The sequence below is a fragment of the Strongylocentrotus purpuratus genome, unplaced genomic scaffold (genome assembly GCF_000002235.5).
Source record: "Strongylocentrotus purpuratus isolate Spur 01 unplaced genomic scaffold, Spur_5.0 spur5_scaffold_6, whole genome shotgun sequence".
Taxonomy (NCBI): domain Eukaryota; kingdom Metazoa; phylum Echinodermata; class Echinoidea; order Camarodonta; family Strongylocentrotidae; genus Strongylocentrotus; species Strongylocentrotus purpuratus.
The window spans coordinates 19363575-19382638 of record NW_022145612.1 but is presented as its reverse complement, the minus strand read 5'-3'; the positions used below and the strand labels follow the sequence as shown (position 1 = coordinate 19382638).

The 19064-nt window shown below is 37.1% G+C and overlaps 1 protein-coding gene across 9 annotated transcripts in view; it reads left to right on the top strand.

Annotated features, from left to right (window-relative positions):
- Positions 1–18712, top strand: part of LOC581763 (FERM domain-containing protein 4A) — an 83519-nt gene extending 64807 nt beyond the window's left edge. For 2 of the 9 annotated variants that reach the window (XM_030973238.1, XM_030973244.1), the window contains 10 exons: positions 4354–4458; positions 5182–5320; positions 5760–5955; positions 7827–7966; positions 9021–9155; positions 9596–9742; positions 10040–11916; positions 14050–14157; positions 17230–17429; positions 17934–18712. In XM_030973238.1, coding sequence (XP_030829098.1) covers positions 4354–4458; positions 5182–5320; positions 5760–5955; positions 7827–7966; positions 9021–9155; positions 9596–9742; positions 10040–11916; positions 14050–14157; positions 17230–17380 — 2998 coding nt within the window. In that variant the 3' untranslated portion in view covers positions 17381–17429; positions 17934–18712. Of the gene's footprint in view, positions 1–4353; positions 4459–5181; positions 5321–5759; positions 5956–7826; positions 7967–9020; positions 9156–9595; positions 9743–10039; positions 11917–14049; positions 14158–17229; positions 17430–17933 lie in introns of those variants that run through there. The other 7 variants (XR_004061854.1, XM_030973240.1, XM_030973241.1 and 4 more) reach the window with 7 other exon arrangements.
- The last annotated feature ends 352 nt before the right edge of the window (positions 18713–19064 follow it).

Below are 19064 nucleotides of genomic sequence, written 5' to 3'. Positions count from 1 at the left end.
CCTTTGATAACATTAGAAATAAAAAATATTAGTGAGAAAGCTTTGTCCAGTTACAACTTCTGTAGGGTCGGGCCCACAACTCATTCAAATATCAATTCAAATATCAATTCAAATATCATTTTTATTTATTAAACTCTGGATTTTCAGATTGTGAACTCGCATAACTTGAGCCATTAACGTTTGATGTGAATTATATGCTAGAACCAAAAATGACATGCACTATGTAGCAATTACATGGTTCTATGTTTTGATATTTCAGCTAAAATCCTATCAGATAGATCTAAATTTAGGATACAAATGTTGTTACATACATTTTTATTGGCACTAATAAGGATTGAGAGCACCCCAGATTGAGTGCCTCAATGCATGATCCTCTCTTCCTTCAACGTCTTATGCTTGAGTCTGATACAAGCAGAAAGTTTCCCAGCAAGAAAAAAATCTTGCATTGTCATCGGCAGGAAAGCATGAGAGTGTAGAGATTGACCATTCATCTTGTGCCTCGGCTACTTTTCTGCAACTCATTCTCTTGTGATTAAGGCTCTGGAAAAGGTGTAAGGAGGGGTCTGCATATTGAGGTTAATGGATTCTGTCAGTAGCAAGTTCTCTGATGGTTAGGGTTCATGTTGAAATGGAAATCAGCTTCTGATTTGCTTTCTCTTCTGATTTGGTAATGTTGGAGGTTGAAACAAGATCACCTAGCTGTGCCAGCCAGTGTTGGTCTGTAGAGAGGTTCACTGCAGTTCTCCTTGAGTGACAGTTTGAATTTGAAATGGATCTTGCAGCTTTTTTCTCTCCAAATAGTATCATAAGGTGTATTTTGGGAAAATTATGAAGGAAAATAGCAAAAGGAAATAGACAAAAATATAAGGAAAGAATTTGAGTTAAAGGTTTATTGAATTTGTGAAAGTGGTATCTTATTTCAAAATGGATCATTATCCCTGTTCACATGACATGACTAAATTTTAAATACAAATGATTGATTAAACATTATACTTTCAAAAAGTATTATTGTTAAATCATTTTTATTATGCTTTTATCTTAATCCTTGATTTAAATGATCTCATTGAAATTCAGAGAAAATTATAATAAAAGATATCTTGTCTAGTGAAGATAACCCTGCCTTGTCATTATGTTTCAAGCAAATAAACAACCCCCACATGAAGATGACATTGATTAATTATTAAATGAGGGGAAACTGGAGGATTGTGTTATTTTATCAACAATCACTTGTTTTTTCCTACTTAATCCCCATCACAAACTTGTTACCAAGGGAATGTGTAGTTTTTCCCAAATACTGGAAATTGCGTTAGAGAAGGATTAACATGCATCGGAGAGGATGATATGTGAGTTACTTTAAAGCAGTAATGCAACCACGCCTTACAGTCTCAAGTGTATCCTGGATTCTAAACTATAGATTTGTAGTGCTTTCACGCCTCTCATGGATACTATTCTCATTTCTTCCTGTAGATTATATATTTTTTTTTAATGCAACAAAGGGTTTCATGGTGATAGAGACTATACTAAGGTTTCATTCGTGCGTAAATAGTGACCATGCTCTCATTCGGGACAAACATAAGAGATCACTGCATTTATCTTGTAAAATGGAATTATTTAAAGAAGGTTTAGTCATGCATAGCAGCAAGGACTTTCATATATTACTTTCATACTGTATTTTACCTTAATATTGTTGATATATAATATCATAATTACTGTGATAATAGCATCAATTTAAAGAAATTGCACATCATATAATTTTGAAATGAAAAATGTGAAACAAATTAACTTTTATTAGGACAATTTATATTGTGAACACATTAAAAATAGGGGGAAGAATTGTTCACTCTATAATTTATTACCTAGGCTGTAGGCGATAATTGACTAATGCACATCCTCAGTAATTCCCACTACAGATCGATTTCATGACGTACATATTGAACATCTTTGGTGAGATTTCCATGTAAATAAGCAGCTTTACTGATGATACAGCTTGGAACTTTATATTTTATTGAAAAAGGATATGGTTCTTTTGAATGAGCAAGCACTTCCTTCTGGGTCAAGTTAAGGAATGTTATCAAGCTAAGGTTACATCAGTGATCCTGTTAGGCATGTCAGCGAATAAATGAATAATGTTTTGGACCCAAGTAGCACAGGAAGGTCCTACTTCTTCTTGTCAATTTGGTTTGTACAATAGAAACCTTACCGGGATACAATTTGTTCTACTTTTACCATAGGGCTTTACCTCAATTTTTGATAGGAGTGTCCGGATTGAAATATTAGGGTCTGTATTAATAAGCCCAATGTTAACATTTTGGAATTTGGGGGGGTTTTGACTTAGATTTTGGTACCCATGTGTCTCAGGTGCCCGTTAGTGGTCACCTGTTCTCATGCAATAGAAGAAAGAATTTATAATTGCATGTTGTGTGTTTTGTTTCGCTTGTTTGAATAGCGTTGCCATGATAAGGGTAAAGGTGATGCTTTTCAGAATTTCAGAGAAGGAATAAATGCCTTTAATTTTATAGTGGTTGTTCAAAGCTAAATATGACACATCATGGCTTTCAAGGAACATGCATAGATCACTTTAACCTTTAGAATATGTTAGCAGCCCAAGAAATGTGATTGTTTCCTGAGTGTTGCAAGGTTTGCCTTGATGTTAGGTCTTGTACGTCACACGCCATGAGCAGCCTAGCTAGCTGCCCTAGCCTGTCTGCCTGCAAGACTATTTATGTTTGAGCCTAGGCAGCAGCTGCAGTGAATGGTCTGATCCAGCTCGCTCGCTTGGTTGCAGCATGCCATACATAAGCTGCATTTAGACCGCAAGCAAAAATCATTTTTCTCCCATTTCTGTGATTCATCAGGTAGTAAACATGTCAAAAAAAATCCTAATTGAAAAACTCACCTCTGGATTTTTTTCTTTCAAACACGGACATGCAATTAGCATTAGCAAATTAGCAATTGAATACAATGACTGGGGTAACAATAATTACAATGTAAAGCGCTGAGAAAAGTAGTATTAAGCGCTATACAAATGTGACTATTATCTGATTTCCTGAGGAGAAGACTATCTCATGCAGCTGTAGGCTCGGTCGCGGCATAGTGGAATAGTCAAATCCAGACTGTCTAGCACAGTGGCTCATAAATTAATGAGGGCAGGATTTCTCGTCAGTCAGTCAGTCAGTCAGTGATGTGCTTGGTGGCCTTCTCGCGTTACTAGGCAGAGTTAGGGTAGGCAGAGCGAGCGGCATCATTGACATTGATGCAGGTTGATTCATACAGTATAAAAGCATGGGCATGCCAGCCATGTAATTCATGCCAATTGGTGGAATGAAGAGGACAGTTGTTATGATGCGATAATCAGACCGGTCTCTTCTCTTTGCCTGTCAACGACAGAGGGGTGGATATTAAGTGCATACATTCATAACGCAACATCTGTGTGATAGGGCAGCTACCCTGCTTGGTTGAGGACTGTATCACACTTGGTTGAGGACTGCATCACACATGTTTGTGATGTCTCTGTTGTAGATTTGAAAATGTGTCATATCTGTAATTGGAACAAGCAACTGTTATGATTCAGCTGGAGTTTATTTGGAGCCTACGTTATTAGTGTATCTATTCAGAGTTTTCAAGCCAGACCAGCATATCTGAATCTATGTGTACCATCACCAATAAAGGATTTATATGTTAATACTGCTGTGCTCGAAGAAGGTGTCAGAAGGTATTGAATTTATCTTAACAGCGTAAATAGCATTTCAATAAATCAGACGTCTGATTCTGACATCAATGTTTGCCCAGTGTTTGTTGCTCCGACGATGCACTATGTTATGTTTAAGGTTATCATATGCCTCTTTCTTTTTGGAGCATTGTCGCTACATGTATGTGTGTATGTACATGTACATACTTGACAGCTGCATGTCTTCTTTTTGTTTTACAAGACATGGTGCAGATTATAAAGATATTGTGTGTTCCTGCATCTTGGAAGTAAAAACATAATAATAATTTTATCAAGGTTGGCATGTTCACTTGTGTCATGAATGACATGAGCGATGCATATATTTATTTCCAAAATGTAAAATTGTGTCCATTTTTGTGAGAGATTAGTTTGATATCCAATATTTTGCATGACTTTGATGTCATTATATGATACATGTACATGTATTTTACTTGTGTTGTGCCCTGTTTGTTTATATTGCATGACTAAATGTGTGTCTGTTTTATTTGCTTCCCTCAATACATATAACCTCTGTATGCCTTGCCTGTGTGTCCTGTGTGATCCTGACACCAAACACCGAACACCAATAACTAAACCCCATCACCAAACTCGACACCAAACTCGAACCTGTGTTGTGTAAATGATAGAGTGGTGCATACACTGAGCAGCTTCAACCTTTATCGCGACGCTCTAGAAGAACCAGAAGAATGTTTTGATGATCTGTCAGATGCTATATCTGACCCTACAACTCAGTAAGTCTGTAGACCAGGTTTAAGCTACATTATAAATAGAAATAGAAATAGAAATTTGAACTTGCTGCACTGATTAGGTTTGAAGTTAAAGATCAGTTGCGACTAATTTTGTTTGAACATCTTGACTAACATCCCGATACAAATAAGAAATAAAAGAACAGCTTTAGTTTTAGTTGCTTCAATGTAGGTTAAGCGTGGTATGTATATTCATAAAAGAAAATAAGAAAAAAAAAACAGTAAAAAACAGAACAAACTTGTTGGAGGTAATATGATACAAAATTATTTTCTTTTTCTCCTACCACATCTGTACTAGTAGAAAGTGTTGCCATGTATTGACATATATGTATGTAATGTATAAAGTACATGTATTTAAAGATTGCATTGATATCATTTGCCCCTCTGTGAATATTGTTCAAAGAAGAGCTGCATGATCAGTGAATCAGTGAAGTGACTCCTGCATCATTTTGATATATGAAATGTTTTTTATGTTGAATTTTCTTGTTTCCTTGTGACCTTGCTATCCAACTTGCAACCAATAATGAGTTTATAGTGTAAAAAGTCTTCCAGTCTTCCTTCAAATGTGCATGATCAGATTTGTGTATTTGTGGTTATGAGTTTTTGTTATCGAAAAACACCATTGCCACTGTCAATTGTGAAATGTAATGAAATAGCGAAACATTTCTGAGGTATTAAACGAGCATAATGTTCTATGTCTTTCATCAGAGTATCAGTGAGTAGACGGACGTTTGGTGTAAGCAACGCCACCGTCCACGCCTGGTACGGACACCCGACCCTGATCCGGTCTATGTGGACCATGGCCGTCAACCAGCATCAATTCTATCTGGACCGCAAGCACAACAAGGTAAAGTTTTCTTTAACAACCCATGTAGTTGGTGATCAATGAAAATTGATCAGTTTTAGGTATTGTTCTATGATATTAATTGAGTATTGATAAAGCAAAGTATTCTATTTTAAATGATATGTTTGTACAATTAATATATATAGGGTGACAGAGCTGTTTTCCCTTTTTCTTTCTTCGATATATACCTTGAAGTACCTCATAAAATAACATTAAAATCCCAAGTCACATGAGATTATTTTTACAAGTGCTATTTATGTGCATAGAGTATTATTCTACCGTGTCCTCGAGAATAGAAAATATGACAAGTCCGTCTATAGTGTACTACTTTCAAAGATGCTCTCAGTATGCATTGGCAATGTGCCACATCTAATGCATGAAGCGTCAGTCATTAGGACACCAAGGTACTAATCAGAGGGTACCCTTTGTGTTATATCTGCAGGATCGCTATGCTTCTATGCAGCGTAGCTTCACCCAGATTGCCAATGACATCACCAAGAGCACAAACTCCTTGACGTCCTCTCAAACGTCCGAGGTGAGCAGTGACCCGGGTCAACCACAGACACCTGCTGGCAAGATGGACGATGAGTCTTCAGAGATTAACGATGTCAAAGAGAAGGAGAGGGAGAAGGAGAACAGTAAGTTTTTAAATCTGAATATTTAGTCATTTAATTGCTTAAAGGGATCCGGTAACTTTGTCGATAGTAAGTAAGTTTTACAAACCGATCGCCCGTGTGATTATCAAGATATTTCTGATTGGAATTACAAATTTGTAAAACCATAACACTACAGTCTATTGGGGAAAATGAGTATAGTAAAACCGGTCATTCAAAGATTTTTACTTTTTTGAGGCACTTCTTGATCATTTTGAAGCTCAATTTTTTTTAGGGCTTTAGTATTACAAATCACAGACACTGATAACACGTATGGCTGTGCATCTCAGATTTAACGTTGTTAAACGATGCCTTTAAGTACCTAGATTATCTTAAAGGAAACAACAATATCAAGGAAATGTCAAAATGTTAAAATTCCAAGAATATCTTAAAGGAAACCAAAATATCAAGAAAGTGTACAAATTTAGATTAAAACCTTGTAATACCAAATTTAGATGATGTCTGTTATACTAAAGGTTTGTCCTCTCGTGGTACTGGCTGTATATTTGCAATAAACAGTCTTGAGTATCACTTTCATATCTATCTGGTCATTGGTACTGTGGGAGAACAAGTATGTCATTGATTGCAAAAGATACAGGGAATCTCAACAATTTCAAGTGGACAGCTGTCCTTGAGAACAAGAAACATGAGGCCAGGCTTCATCGGACCCAAGTTGCAAAATAACCTGCTATTTTAACTAGCCCGATCTCAAATTAGCCAGCAAATTTGAGCTTCATCAGCCCGCAGTTGCAATTAGTGGGCTATTTGGTAGAGAAAATATCCTGAGAAATCTTGGGTGTTGTTTCTCAAATAACCGGCTATTTGGGAAATAATTTGCCCCCATCTTCATCTAGTTTGTGATGAACGTATCACTCTGTTGAAAAAGCAATTTCGAGCTTCGGGAAAATAGCAAGTTATTTTGCAATTCAGTCTGATGAAGACAGGCCTCAAGAGACAGAAATACAAGTACAGGTCAAGATACTATCGTGGGAGTTGATACTGAGCTGCTTACCTGAATAAATACTCATTATAGCTTCCATTAATGTCACCTTGGGAATTATGTGTAAAGGGCTTAAGAGCTACATTATCTTGAAGTGCTTCATGACCTTAATATGGCAGAATATAATTATTCAGTACAAACTAAAAGGAATAGAAGATCTTGGTGATACTCAACACATATTTGAAATGTGGAATATCCATTGAGTAGAAGATGATGTGTCATATAACCTTCTGAAGAAAAAAGGACATGATGAATGGCATGATTTCTTTATATTGCATTGACATTCATAGTCTTGCAGGAGGATGATAGATTAAAAAGAATTCTTATGACTATACATAGTTGTTGAGCAGCCAGCTGACGCAGTGTAGAAGAGGGCTTGTAAATAATGTCTTCTAATTGTTGCTGATTGACTCATTGCTATTCAATCTATATCAAACCGTGGTATGGTGTGGTTACATGTCTGTGGGGGGAACACGATCCCACTGTTGTTTGACCTATACCTAGCAGTGTAGTAAAAGGGTATCTGGTTATGTCTGGAAATAAAAATGGGGCAGACATGAAAAGAATAATAAAGCATGCATTGAATATCATAGCGCCTATCTCTTTCATTTTGTTTGATAAAATGCTTTATATACATAAATATACATGTATATTTGTATTTTCCTTGTACATACACATGTACATTTTGAATATTCTGGATGGAACTGAAATCAAATGTACCAACATGTCAGGACGTGATGCTCAAACGAATCCACCTCTTATCATACTTAAGTGATTTAAGTTTCTTAAAAATGTCATGGTTTTCTTTATAATATTTCTAAAGTGTAACATTCAATTCCTATTGCATTATTCACAGCCTCAAGAGAGCTGTTAGCCTTAGAAGGAGAGGCAGCCAAGAAGGATATTGTGGTAGCACTGAAAGCCAGAAAATCTGTTCTGCAAGACAGACTTCAAGAAAAACTGGAGGCACTCAAGAAGATATGCATCAACGAAGCTGTAAGTCCTAATGTCATGCCTTAGAATAGGTAGGGCTAATAATTACTTGTTTTTCTACTCTGTAACAATAGGTTCTATTTTTAAGGAGGAAGTAATAAATCATTCACTACACACTCGGGGAGCCTTAATGGGGTGCAGTGTTTTCACACTCTTTAAAAAACTGTTTTTCTAGTCGGAAAAGCTATGAGTAAGTGCAGTATAACCTTTCCATCATCCTTGAGTAAAACATATGGTTTGATAGCTCTGTGATTCATTGAATTAGACAGTACAATTCATGCAGAAGTAGGCATAGCCTTAGATAATGTGAATATTCTCCTTTTTATATGTTTATATTCACATAACCTACATGGTATATATGCTAAATGGTTCATATACCTGGTAGAATAGAGAGTAACAGATACTGATAGGGAGAAGGATAGGCTTCTTGCAGCTAAAGTAAAGGCCCTATGAACATCTTCATCATGTCCTGATATGGTTCGTGTATATATCTTGTAGCAGTACAGGAAGTGGAAATGGTGGGCTTAGAGTGAATCTAGGGATTTCCTGCTCTCTATCTGTCCATGATGCAAGTTTAGTATGTTGGCTTATCCGTGTGAAATGCTTGGTTTGAGAGATTTAATGTAGCAGATCTGGAGACCCTAAGGATTCCTTCCTTTAGCCTTCGATCCTTCTACGTTGACCCAGAACTCTTGTCATCGTCTGGGTCTGATGAAGAATCACAGGACATGTTGTTAATCCATCTCAATCCCTCTTGTTCTTTTCCATCACCCTCCAATACTCCTTCAATCCTTCGCCCTTACCCTCCCATACCCCCATCTTCACCCTTACTCCCCCCTCCCCCATTATTTGCCCTCTTTCTCCAATACCACCCCTTTTTTACCCTTTGCCATAACCCTCCAATACATTCCTAAATCTTATCCTTGCTCTCACCTTCGAATACCCCCTCATCCTTTGCCCTCACCCTCCAATACCTTCTCCCCTTATCCCACCAATACCCTCATCCACCCCCACCCCCACTCCCTCTCCCACTCTTCATCTTCCTCTCATCTAACAGGAGCTGACAGGTGAGCTACCCTTGGAGTACCCACGCAAGCCGGGTGAACAGCTGCCTAAGATCCAGAGGCGTGTGGCCACTGCCTTCACACTCTCTGCTAGGGTTGTCAATTCTGGGGATAGGTCATGCTCACAGGTAATGGTCATACTCTGATTAAGCATGATTGACTAACCAAAGTCTTCTCTCTAAAAGAGGTATACTTTCCGGAGCTGGTTGCCATGGAAATATGATGACACATCAATGGTGCTGATGTCACTTATTGAGGGGGCAAAAAATTACTCTCAATTTACTCTTAATGTTTATGGTTTCCATGTCAGTATACCAAATTCATACGTGGCTAAAATATAACTGTTTTAAAATTCTGTTTTGTGGATTAGTGTGTGAACAAATTTCATTAAGCTTCTTATGTTTGAGCTTCTTATGTTTGAGCATTCTAAATTACAAACTGTCAACAAATATTTCATGGTGGAATATGGAATGCTAGAATACACACATAGTACTTTCTCACATATCAAAGCTAATTTGGCTTAAATTAACCCTTGATCCTTTCATACTTCTCATTTATTTGTGTGTAGGAGACTCAGAATCTGAATCAACTTGAGAGTGAGATGGAGATCCAATCCAAGATTACCATTGCAGCCAGAAGACTAGCTGATGATCCCACCATCAGTAAGAAGAACCGCAAGACAAGGAGAGAGTCATACAAACGCTCTGCTAAAAAGGTGACCTTTCATTTCTGTATTTCAATTCAATTTATTAATTTACCAACTTCGATTATCATGCAATTAACGTAACATTCAGCGTCACCATTTTGGTTAGAAGTAGAGGAAGGAGGAGAATAATGAAATATGCGAAGTATTAATATTCCACAAAATTTACAATAGGCCTCTCAGTTTATGTTCAAATATAATTGCCAGATAGGCAGTTATTAAAAATAGTGTTAGCAGATATTCACAGTTATATCATTGTCATGAGAACCTATTCATATCCCCTTTCTTTCTCTTCTCTATTTCTTGCAGTTGGACTCCATTGAGAAAAAGCTAGTCGATATGAAGCAGAACTTAGGTCTCTTGCCCCAAGACCAAACACCAGCTGAGGACAAGGTTGTACAGTCACACACACTTCCAAGAAAACGAAGTGTACCTTCCACTCCACCACTGCTACGTCCCTTCAAGATCGGTGATCGGGGGCGCAGCAAGAAAAAAGAGGACAAAAATAGTCGTTTGAGATCCAAGAGTGTCCCAAGACAGTTATTTGAAAATGCCTGGAGATCACCCTCCCTTGGCAGGAGGAAGGATAAGATTCCAGTGCGCCCTGTGACACCGGTTGATATTTATAATGATAATGAGAATGAACCTGTGGCAGTAGCAAAGCCTGAGCCTCAATGGAGGGAGAGGTTGCATCAGAGTCATCATCAGCAGCATGCTCAGTCTCATCAACAATCCAGGACTCCTGTTTGTTATGAAACATCCTTGCAGTCCATGGCCACATTGGACATCAACCATCATAGTGACTCAGGATCATTCCGTGATGATAGTAGCACTTACTCGGATGGTAGCACCCGTAGCCAGCCAGAGGGTTTTATGACACATCCTAGGACTAGTGTAGATCATGGCAATCGATTGGCGCAAAATAGACAATCTAATTTTTCATCATCGATGGGAGATGTGACTGCAGTAGCACCCACTAAATCGAATCATATTAGTAGGACGTCACCCCGCAGAGGTAAGCCCCCTATACAAAGACGCATAGACAGAGGACCCCCGCCCGCTTACAATACTCCAGGAAAGATAAGGTCATTTTCTCAGTCAGGACGATATTATGAATCTCCAGAGGACACGTTAGGACGTGCAGACATTGATGCACCTAAATTGCGTCAGCATGCATCATCCATGCATGATCTACAGTATGCCTTACAAGGAAACAACCTGCCTGCGTTGAGCGATGATGATTTGGAATACCACCAGCAACCAACATCACTCAGCCAGCCACCTTCCCCTAAGAAACATGCCTCATTAGGTAACTTAGCTATGAAGTCAAACAGCTTACCAGGCAGTGATTATGAGGATCAACAGTTGGTGAATAATGGCTCGCATCGAGGCCAAAAGTATCGTTCCCATCAGTACCAGAAATACTCTGGTCAATCCCAAGACTCTCAAATTAGACCCAGGGATGCATCAGGTAATTATTATACTCAAAAGAACTCCTCGAATAGGATGCGCAATGGTTCTGGGGATAACCATCAAGCATATAACAAGAACTATGCCAGTCTTGACAGACTTGGGAAATCGCGGCTGGATAGAGACCACAGACCATCGGTTGATACCACTGACTCTATGTATTACAGTCTAGATCGGCGTGGCCACCATTATATTGAAGACACCCAGATCTCTAATGACTCTAGCTATGCTAGTTTAGACAGACCCATGCACAAACCTCCCCTCCCATCCAACAGTATAGACGACGTCTCCATGACGTCAGCATCCCGACGACGGCACAACTCATTCTCTTCCCAACGCTCCACCAGCAGCTACTCCTCGCAGGGCTCCTCTAATCTGTCCAACCACCAGGTACAGCAGCATCCCCGCACTCCTCTCCATCAAACATCCAGTAGTAGCAGTAGACAATCCGAGTTCTCCGTCTACACCTCCCTGGCTTCCCTCTCCCCATCAAACTCTTTCTCCAGCAATGGAGCCGGCTCCTCTCACAACAGCACCTTTAGTGAGCCTCAGGCTGCCTCTATGTACACCACCTCCACGCCCGTCCATCTCCAGCCCAAGGTCCAGCAATCCTATGGGACTAACATAGCTATCAGCAAGGCCCACTACACACCTGCACAACCCATGTCATGTGAGCCGGTATCCAGATCTAATAGGCCATCTCAAACAAGTAGCAGGTAAGCCTCGTTCACAATCTACACAATCAATCCTTCTATTCACCCCTCTTAACAAACTTTTAAAAAAAATCAAACTTTTACTTGATAGCTTTATCATTTTTCCCAGAATCAGTTCGATTTGTTCATCCTTTGGAATTCTTGAATAGATATGGAAGGTTCTGTTACTTTATAACAGCATGTTAACCAGTTTAGGTAAAATTGAATTCTTTCCCCCTTGTTAGAACCTCTTGGTTTTCATATTTAGACAGCTTAGTTTCTGTTACTTTTTCCATGGAAATAAGTCATGAAATGGCGATCATTGTGAAAAATCAATTTGTATGAAAAGTGGTTTTCCCGGAACTGATTTTCTGATTGCAGTTTCTATATCAGATGTTGCTCACAATCAGCTTGTAACTCTAAAAGATACCCAAAATTATTTTAAAATGTTTTGACAAAGCCAAATACATTGTGCTTGCTATAAATGGGAATATGATTTTGCATGTCTGCAAATTTAATTCCAATTGTTGAATGATGTTTAAAGAAACTTATCAGGGTTTATGTACAAGGTCATGAATGATGAAATATTTGAGTATGGATGTTATTTTTGATATTTCCCTTCTGAAACTGGACACGATACTTTATGCTATGTCCTTTCTCTTCATCTGTGTTATCATAAATGAGGCATTCTGAGCCTTTCATCCTTAATCACTAAAGCTCATGCTGTCTAAGTGATTAACCAGATTAACCGATTCATTACTAACAAATGTAAAGCTTAACAGGGATTGCTGTGATCTGGTATTGTGAGGTGGACTTATTACTAGAATAAAATGTAACTGGAATGGTCATGTAATAGATATGGATCAGAGTAGAATAACGTATCCTTCCATACAGAAAACATTAAAAAACACTAATTCAGCAATGGTTCAGAGAGAAAGAGAGAGAAAGAGAGAGAGAGAGAGAGAGAGAGAGAGAGAGAGAAAGAGAGGAGGAGAAAGAGAGAAAGAGAGACAGAGGTAGAGAGAGAAAGAGAGGAGAACGAGAGGGAGAGAGAGGAGGAGAAAGAGAGAGAGAGAGAGAGAGAGAGAAAGAGAGGAGGAGAAAGAGAGATAGACATTATTATATTGAACAAAGTGATATATTTGGTGCGAAGGAACTACTGATATTACAATTGTATATACTGTATGCCTTTCTGTGAGGTAGTAACGGCAGTTTTATAGAGGTACTAAAACAAGGGACAAGACTTTGGGTTGTAATTAACAGATTAACTCTCAAGTTACATGTATACAAATTCTTCTTTCTTTGAAACAAAACATTATTTATTTATTATCAATACACTTGCTGAATTGTGTGATACACATTATTTCAACCTGGACGTATTGTTTTTTCGTGAACAAATAGCAATCTCTTTACCATTAGATTATTTAAACTCAAAGTCAACATTACTATTTGACTTACTTTAAATTTAATCCTTCGATAGTGCTTTCATATACATGTAGCTAGTGAACAAAGTTCTGGAAAATACTGGTTCTTAGGATTAGTTTTCTTTAATAAATCTGCTGAAATATCAACTTTGCAATCTTTCTCTTATCTTTGCAAAAATGAAAGCATTTAATAGCGACTAGACTCTCATTCAGAGAAACAAAAACATTTGCAGAATATCTTTTGTTTTTAAAACGTGTAGAATAGTATATATTTGTTGTTGTAGTTACAATGTAGTAAATTTAGTTTTTAGTTTGTTGTTTTCTGTTTTAAATATCTAATATTGTGTTTGCCTGCTTTCATATTTCATTCAAATTGTTAAGTGTTTGTGTTCCAGGCAGTGTTGTTTGCTATGCATGTTTTGATGTTTATTCACTTGCACGCTTTCTCAAAATTTTCCTCCAAATGCATTTCTGTCCAAACTCCTTGTTTCCCTCTTTCACAATATCTTTTCATCTCTAAATCACTAACTTTCAACAACAATGAAACCCTTGCATTTCCATCTTTCCCTTTAACTTAAAAACAAAATCATAAATTTCTTCTCCTATCCTATTCTGAGACTTTTCAAACTTTCACTGTTCATCCCGTCATTGTCCATTCCTTGTCTTGTCCTTTCATTCCACCTCCACCATCCCTCTTCTATTCTTCTGTCTCTCAATACCATTTGGGTGTCAGTCTTTCTGAGGATACTGACTCTAGCCTTCATTCCTTCACTTCTACTCTAGAAGACAGTCCCGCCCCGTCGCTATGGATGCATGACGACTCCTCACAGTACCCCACAGAGTAAGATCCTCCAAACCCAGTTTCAAAAATTTTGTTTTTGTTTCTCACATTTTTGTTTTTGTTTCTTGCTTTGCTTTGCTGTTTTATACTTTGTGCAATAGTGTAGTGATTACAATATTTGTTGTTGTGTGACTCAGTTCTGTTATGGTATTTGGATGTTTGGATGTTATGTGATTTTTTGTAGGTTTATATTTAGATAGATGATGGTACTTGTCTTTCTCATTTGTAAATCTATGTTTGGTTTGCTTGCTGTCAAGTTTTGAATAGAATATTGTGATCAGTTGGAGTAAACAGGTATCTGTTTTTCCTGTAGTGATTGTGAATGTTGTTCAGAAGTAGATAGTATCTGCAAATGATAAAAACTTTAAAGTTGATAGTACAGCAACTAATGTTTTATAGAATGATGAATACCAGAAAATGATAGCTTTGCTAATAAATAAGTTTCCTTGAGAATGGCAAATGTATCCAGATAGACATAAAATGAAAGAAAAGTACTCTCTTACTATCTAGTTTAATGAGGAAGAAACAAGAGTATAAGAAATAATTTCACTTTCCGCCTTGGTAGAACCCTTCATCCCTCCCCGATGAAACCCTACAAAGGCACACGCCTCTGATTGAAATATCTAGTCTAGACTGACGGAACCATTTAGGACAAAGCCAGATTAGAGAGTGGAAAGATGGTTAGGTCCATTTGGGAATTCCATTTCCTGATCCTCTAATTGATGACTTCTCCTGGTTTGATATGATGCATCCAAAGACTTAACGGTACTCACAAAGTGACCAGGTCCCTGGGGGTGTGGTATAGGTGTTAACCTCTCAGGAATAGTTTGTATTACTATGTCCGCCCCTCTCCAGACCCTCCCCCTCTTTCTCCCCTTTGCTTTGCCCTTATCGGTAAACCTTGACCTAGACCCTATTCGCTGGCGGAATATGATTATAATTACACCTGCCTACCTAGAAGTGATTCACTTTATTCACACAAAGTTCCATTGTCAAGTTCATGAACAGAGCTCGGTATTTCACTTGCAAAAAAAAAAAATAGATGTGAAATTGATTTAATCCGTCATTGTGTGACAGAAGGTGGCGATGGCGGAATTCATTTTCTTATTAGTGAAAAGATTCCACTCAGTAATTCAATTTATTTGATAAATGCATGACTATTTGAATACCAAAGCTTAAAAAAGTCAGGACTTACACTTTGCAAAATATGTGCTGAAGGCATATGTAATTGGTGCTCATAAATTAAACAGAGCCCAGTCTCTCCAGCTCATGAAAATATGTTGAAAATGTCAGTAGCAGATGCCATTATTTCCTTTATAAAACCCTGGCATTAGGACCGATATTCAAGTTACATCTCAATTATGAAAATGTAGTGGACAACAATCTTCCATACATCCAACTGGTTTATATAATTTTAGAACCAATTCAGTTTATTTAATGCATTTCTTTCAAACCATTTCACAAAATGAAGTTTTGTACTCTATACTTCTTCCTCAGCTATACATTATTTTCTTTATATATATCATATTGAGGTGATTTGCTGAAATATTATCCAATAACTGAAGAATTATATGTCACTTTGGGCATTCCGTGATTGAAACCAATTATGGAACATATCTTGATCAGAACACTCATACTGCAGGCAGTCCAGCCTTCTTAAGATTTCAGGATTGATATGACCTTTCTGACAAACTGGAAATGACTTCAAGGATAAAGATAATCAGATTATATACGAGTGTAGGATGTAATAAAAAGATATGTCAAGTATATATTATCATCCAGGCTATCTTGTGGAAATAAGTGCTCTGCAATGGTTCAGTCATATCTTGGTGGCCCAACAAAAATGACTTGAATAGCTTATATTGTATGGAACTAATAGTAGTCTTTCAGAGTGTTAGTGTGTGATCAACTGTTGGTGATGCTGGTGGTGGGAATGATGTGTAGTGAAATATTTGCATTGTCAGGCGGCAAAGAATATATTGAGCTCAAAATAAAATTTGCTGTGAAATTTTTAGACATTCCAGTATTTATAAATCATTTTATTATTCATACAAGTAATGTAATTCAGTAAATCTATCATTCCTCCTAACATGTATTGCTTCACGTTAAGCTCCATAAATATAAGGTTTTCATGGCTTTATTACATTTATTTCTTAAGGCTTGTTCATATTGATGTATAATGCAGGAAACTGCAGACATAGAAATGAATGGCAAGTGGGAATGACATTTTAAAACAGTAGCTGTGTGAAATAAGGTCCTACATGTACCCACTGATTGGTGTATTGAAAGATTCAGATATGTATGTAAATAAAGATTGTAGCATTATGCTCATATCATTATTAGAAAAAAAGAATGCTGAGGTTTATCATGTCATTTGTGAACGAGCAAAATGAGATGCTTGGCTCCTCCTTTTCTTCATCGTCTCTTTTGGAACCGGCTCATTTTATACCCATGCACATTCATATATCCATATAAGCATTCAGTGGTTGAAAGAAGTAATACAACTCATGCTTTTTATACTAGTTCCACCATGCTATGTCCAGAATTACATGCACTTTAATGGCTACTCCATTTCTGACATATAATCATGGTATAACATGGTCCTATTTCAAATGATCTCATCATTCACCACTGTCAGGACTCGTAATGATATACATGCAATTGTATAAAGGGTAACACGCTTTTGGCTTTTTCATATCTACTGTATACATGTACACAAAAGCTGTCATGAGATTAATAGAAAATGGGCATAACATCCGTTATACTGCTTTTCAACATGTTTCCATACCCGTATTAGTGAGAAATAGGATAATAAGCTGTAGAGAACACCTCCAACTTTTTTCTGACTTTCACCTACCTACCTACTTTCAGCCCCTACTTTCAACCCCTAAAAAAAAGAAAACAAATAAATACAGCAAAAGCAATCATACAAACTATTCAGATGTGTATATTTCATTTGCCTACCTAATCATTTTTTTTGTTAAACGCAAAACAATAACTACTTAATGTATCCTGTATGAGCACCCATCTAATTCTCCATCCCTCCCTCCCTCCCTCTCTGTCTCCTCCTAGTAGGAACCTACCCCGGTCGTACACCCCCTGTATAGAGGATGGGTCCTACCAAGGTGATGCAGGCGAGTCGTTAGCGGATGGTTTCAGTGATGAGATGCTGTCTTGGCTTGATGATCATGATGGTGCTCAGAAGGCAGGCACTCTAGTATGATGATACGTATCTAACCCCTGGCTGGGTGGAGGAGGTATCGTCTAGTTAGGTGAGTGCGGAGAGCAATGTCAGTGTTTCTCCAGCAGAAATGTGCAACCACAAATCTTTGTACAATTTTTCATCTTTGGTGAAGTAACAAAGTAACATTGTTTTTCATGATATGTGTAATGATGTTGCATAGATGTAATTTTACGGCTTACTTTACCACTTCATCTATCGTCAATGCTTTATGTCAAGAGAAATGAAAAGTCTAATATGAGGTATATACATGTACCTACCAATATTTTCATTATTTATTACCAGTTTTTTGGGAGCACTTTAGAAAGGGATATTAAAACGCTTTTGCAAGGGATATTCACGGATACATTCTTGATTGCTACGGATCAGTTTTTATGATTATACATGAATATACAGTCGCAGTTTGTACAAAGTCTCGTTGTAGCATAGTATGAAGATCATCAAATGAAAGTACCATACACTCATATCTCTGTATACAGTCAGTGATGAGATTTAACTCTATGTATCCCTTTCCTTTTCTTTCTCTTTTGATCAGGTTAGCTAAAGACCAATGAATGCCATCATCTCGTCAAGCCAAGCCACCGTCTTGCCTCGTTGACATTCCATCACGACAATCTGCAATCATGTCTCAAATTATCAGCGAAGATTATTCTATCAACACTTTTCCACTATCGCTGCAATATCCCTACATGTCATCTTCTATCTTGTGAGGTGCTATGTCATTGTCATTACCTTTGAGCAACAAAGGCACATTATAAAATTGTGTTGACATGTTTTAGTGTCCAAAGAATGTTTCCCCATTTAAAACATCTTTATTGATTTGAAATTAGGTAGCACAAAAAACCATTAGTTACTTAAATTTCTGATATTTCCCAAGATTTAAGGAGTGTTGACAGTTGAGACAATAATTTCTTAAGTTCTTGCACAATAAGAGTTTTGACACAATATTGCAGTTTGTAATGTTTTAAAGACAGAATTTAAAAATAAAAAATTCTCAGACTTTTCCTTCAAAAATAATAAAGAGACTTTGAACAAAGCTTCTTGTATCAATAATTTACTTAACCAATCTTACCTTTATATTTTTTCTGTTTTGATACAACTCATTTCCAAGGATTTTTAAGCTTTCCCAGTAACTTAGACACATCCTTTTTGGTTTATTTTCTTGTATTGCCTATTCTGTCTGCGTAATTTGTTTGTTATTGTTTCCAGCTGTTTTTCTATACCGGTTGGTTATTTAGAAGTCTGTCATGATAAGATATTCAGAGCGTGTAATGTGTTGTTGTTTCTTGTGCAAAGATAGTTTCATTATTTCTCCAAAAAAAATCATTCTGAAAATGTTCCCAAAATTAATATGATGTAATTACATTTAAGAAAGATATTCCTATTCCGAATAATCTGAAATCATGAAAGCATTTGAAAGTGACATTTCAAAGTACCATGTGCAGTAAATTTAAAGTGTCACTGATATTCAAAATAGAGTATTCTATCATACTGTAATGTACTTTAAATCACCCTCTGGCTCCATCCCGAAGTCCTTATAATATGCAATTTTTAAATGGAATCAATGTACTCTGCTTATATTCTAATGATACAGGGGCCATGTTACTTTCCATAAAGAAAAGTCTAAAAGATATGTGCCAGTTTATATATATATATATATATACAT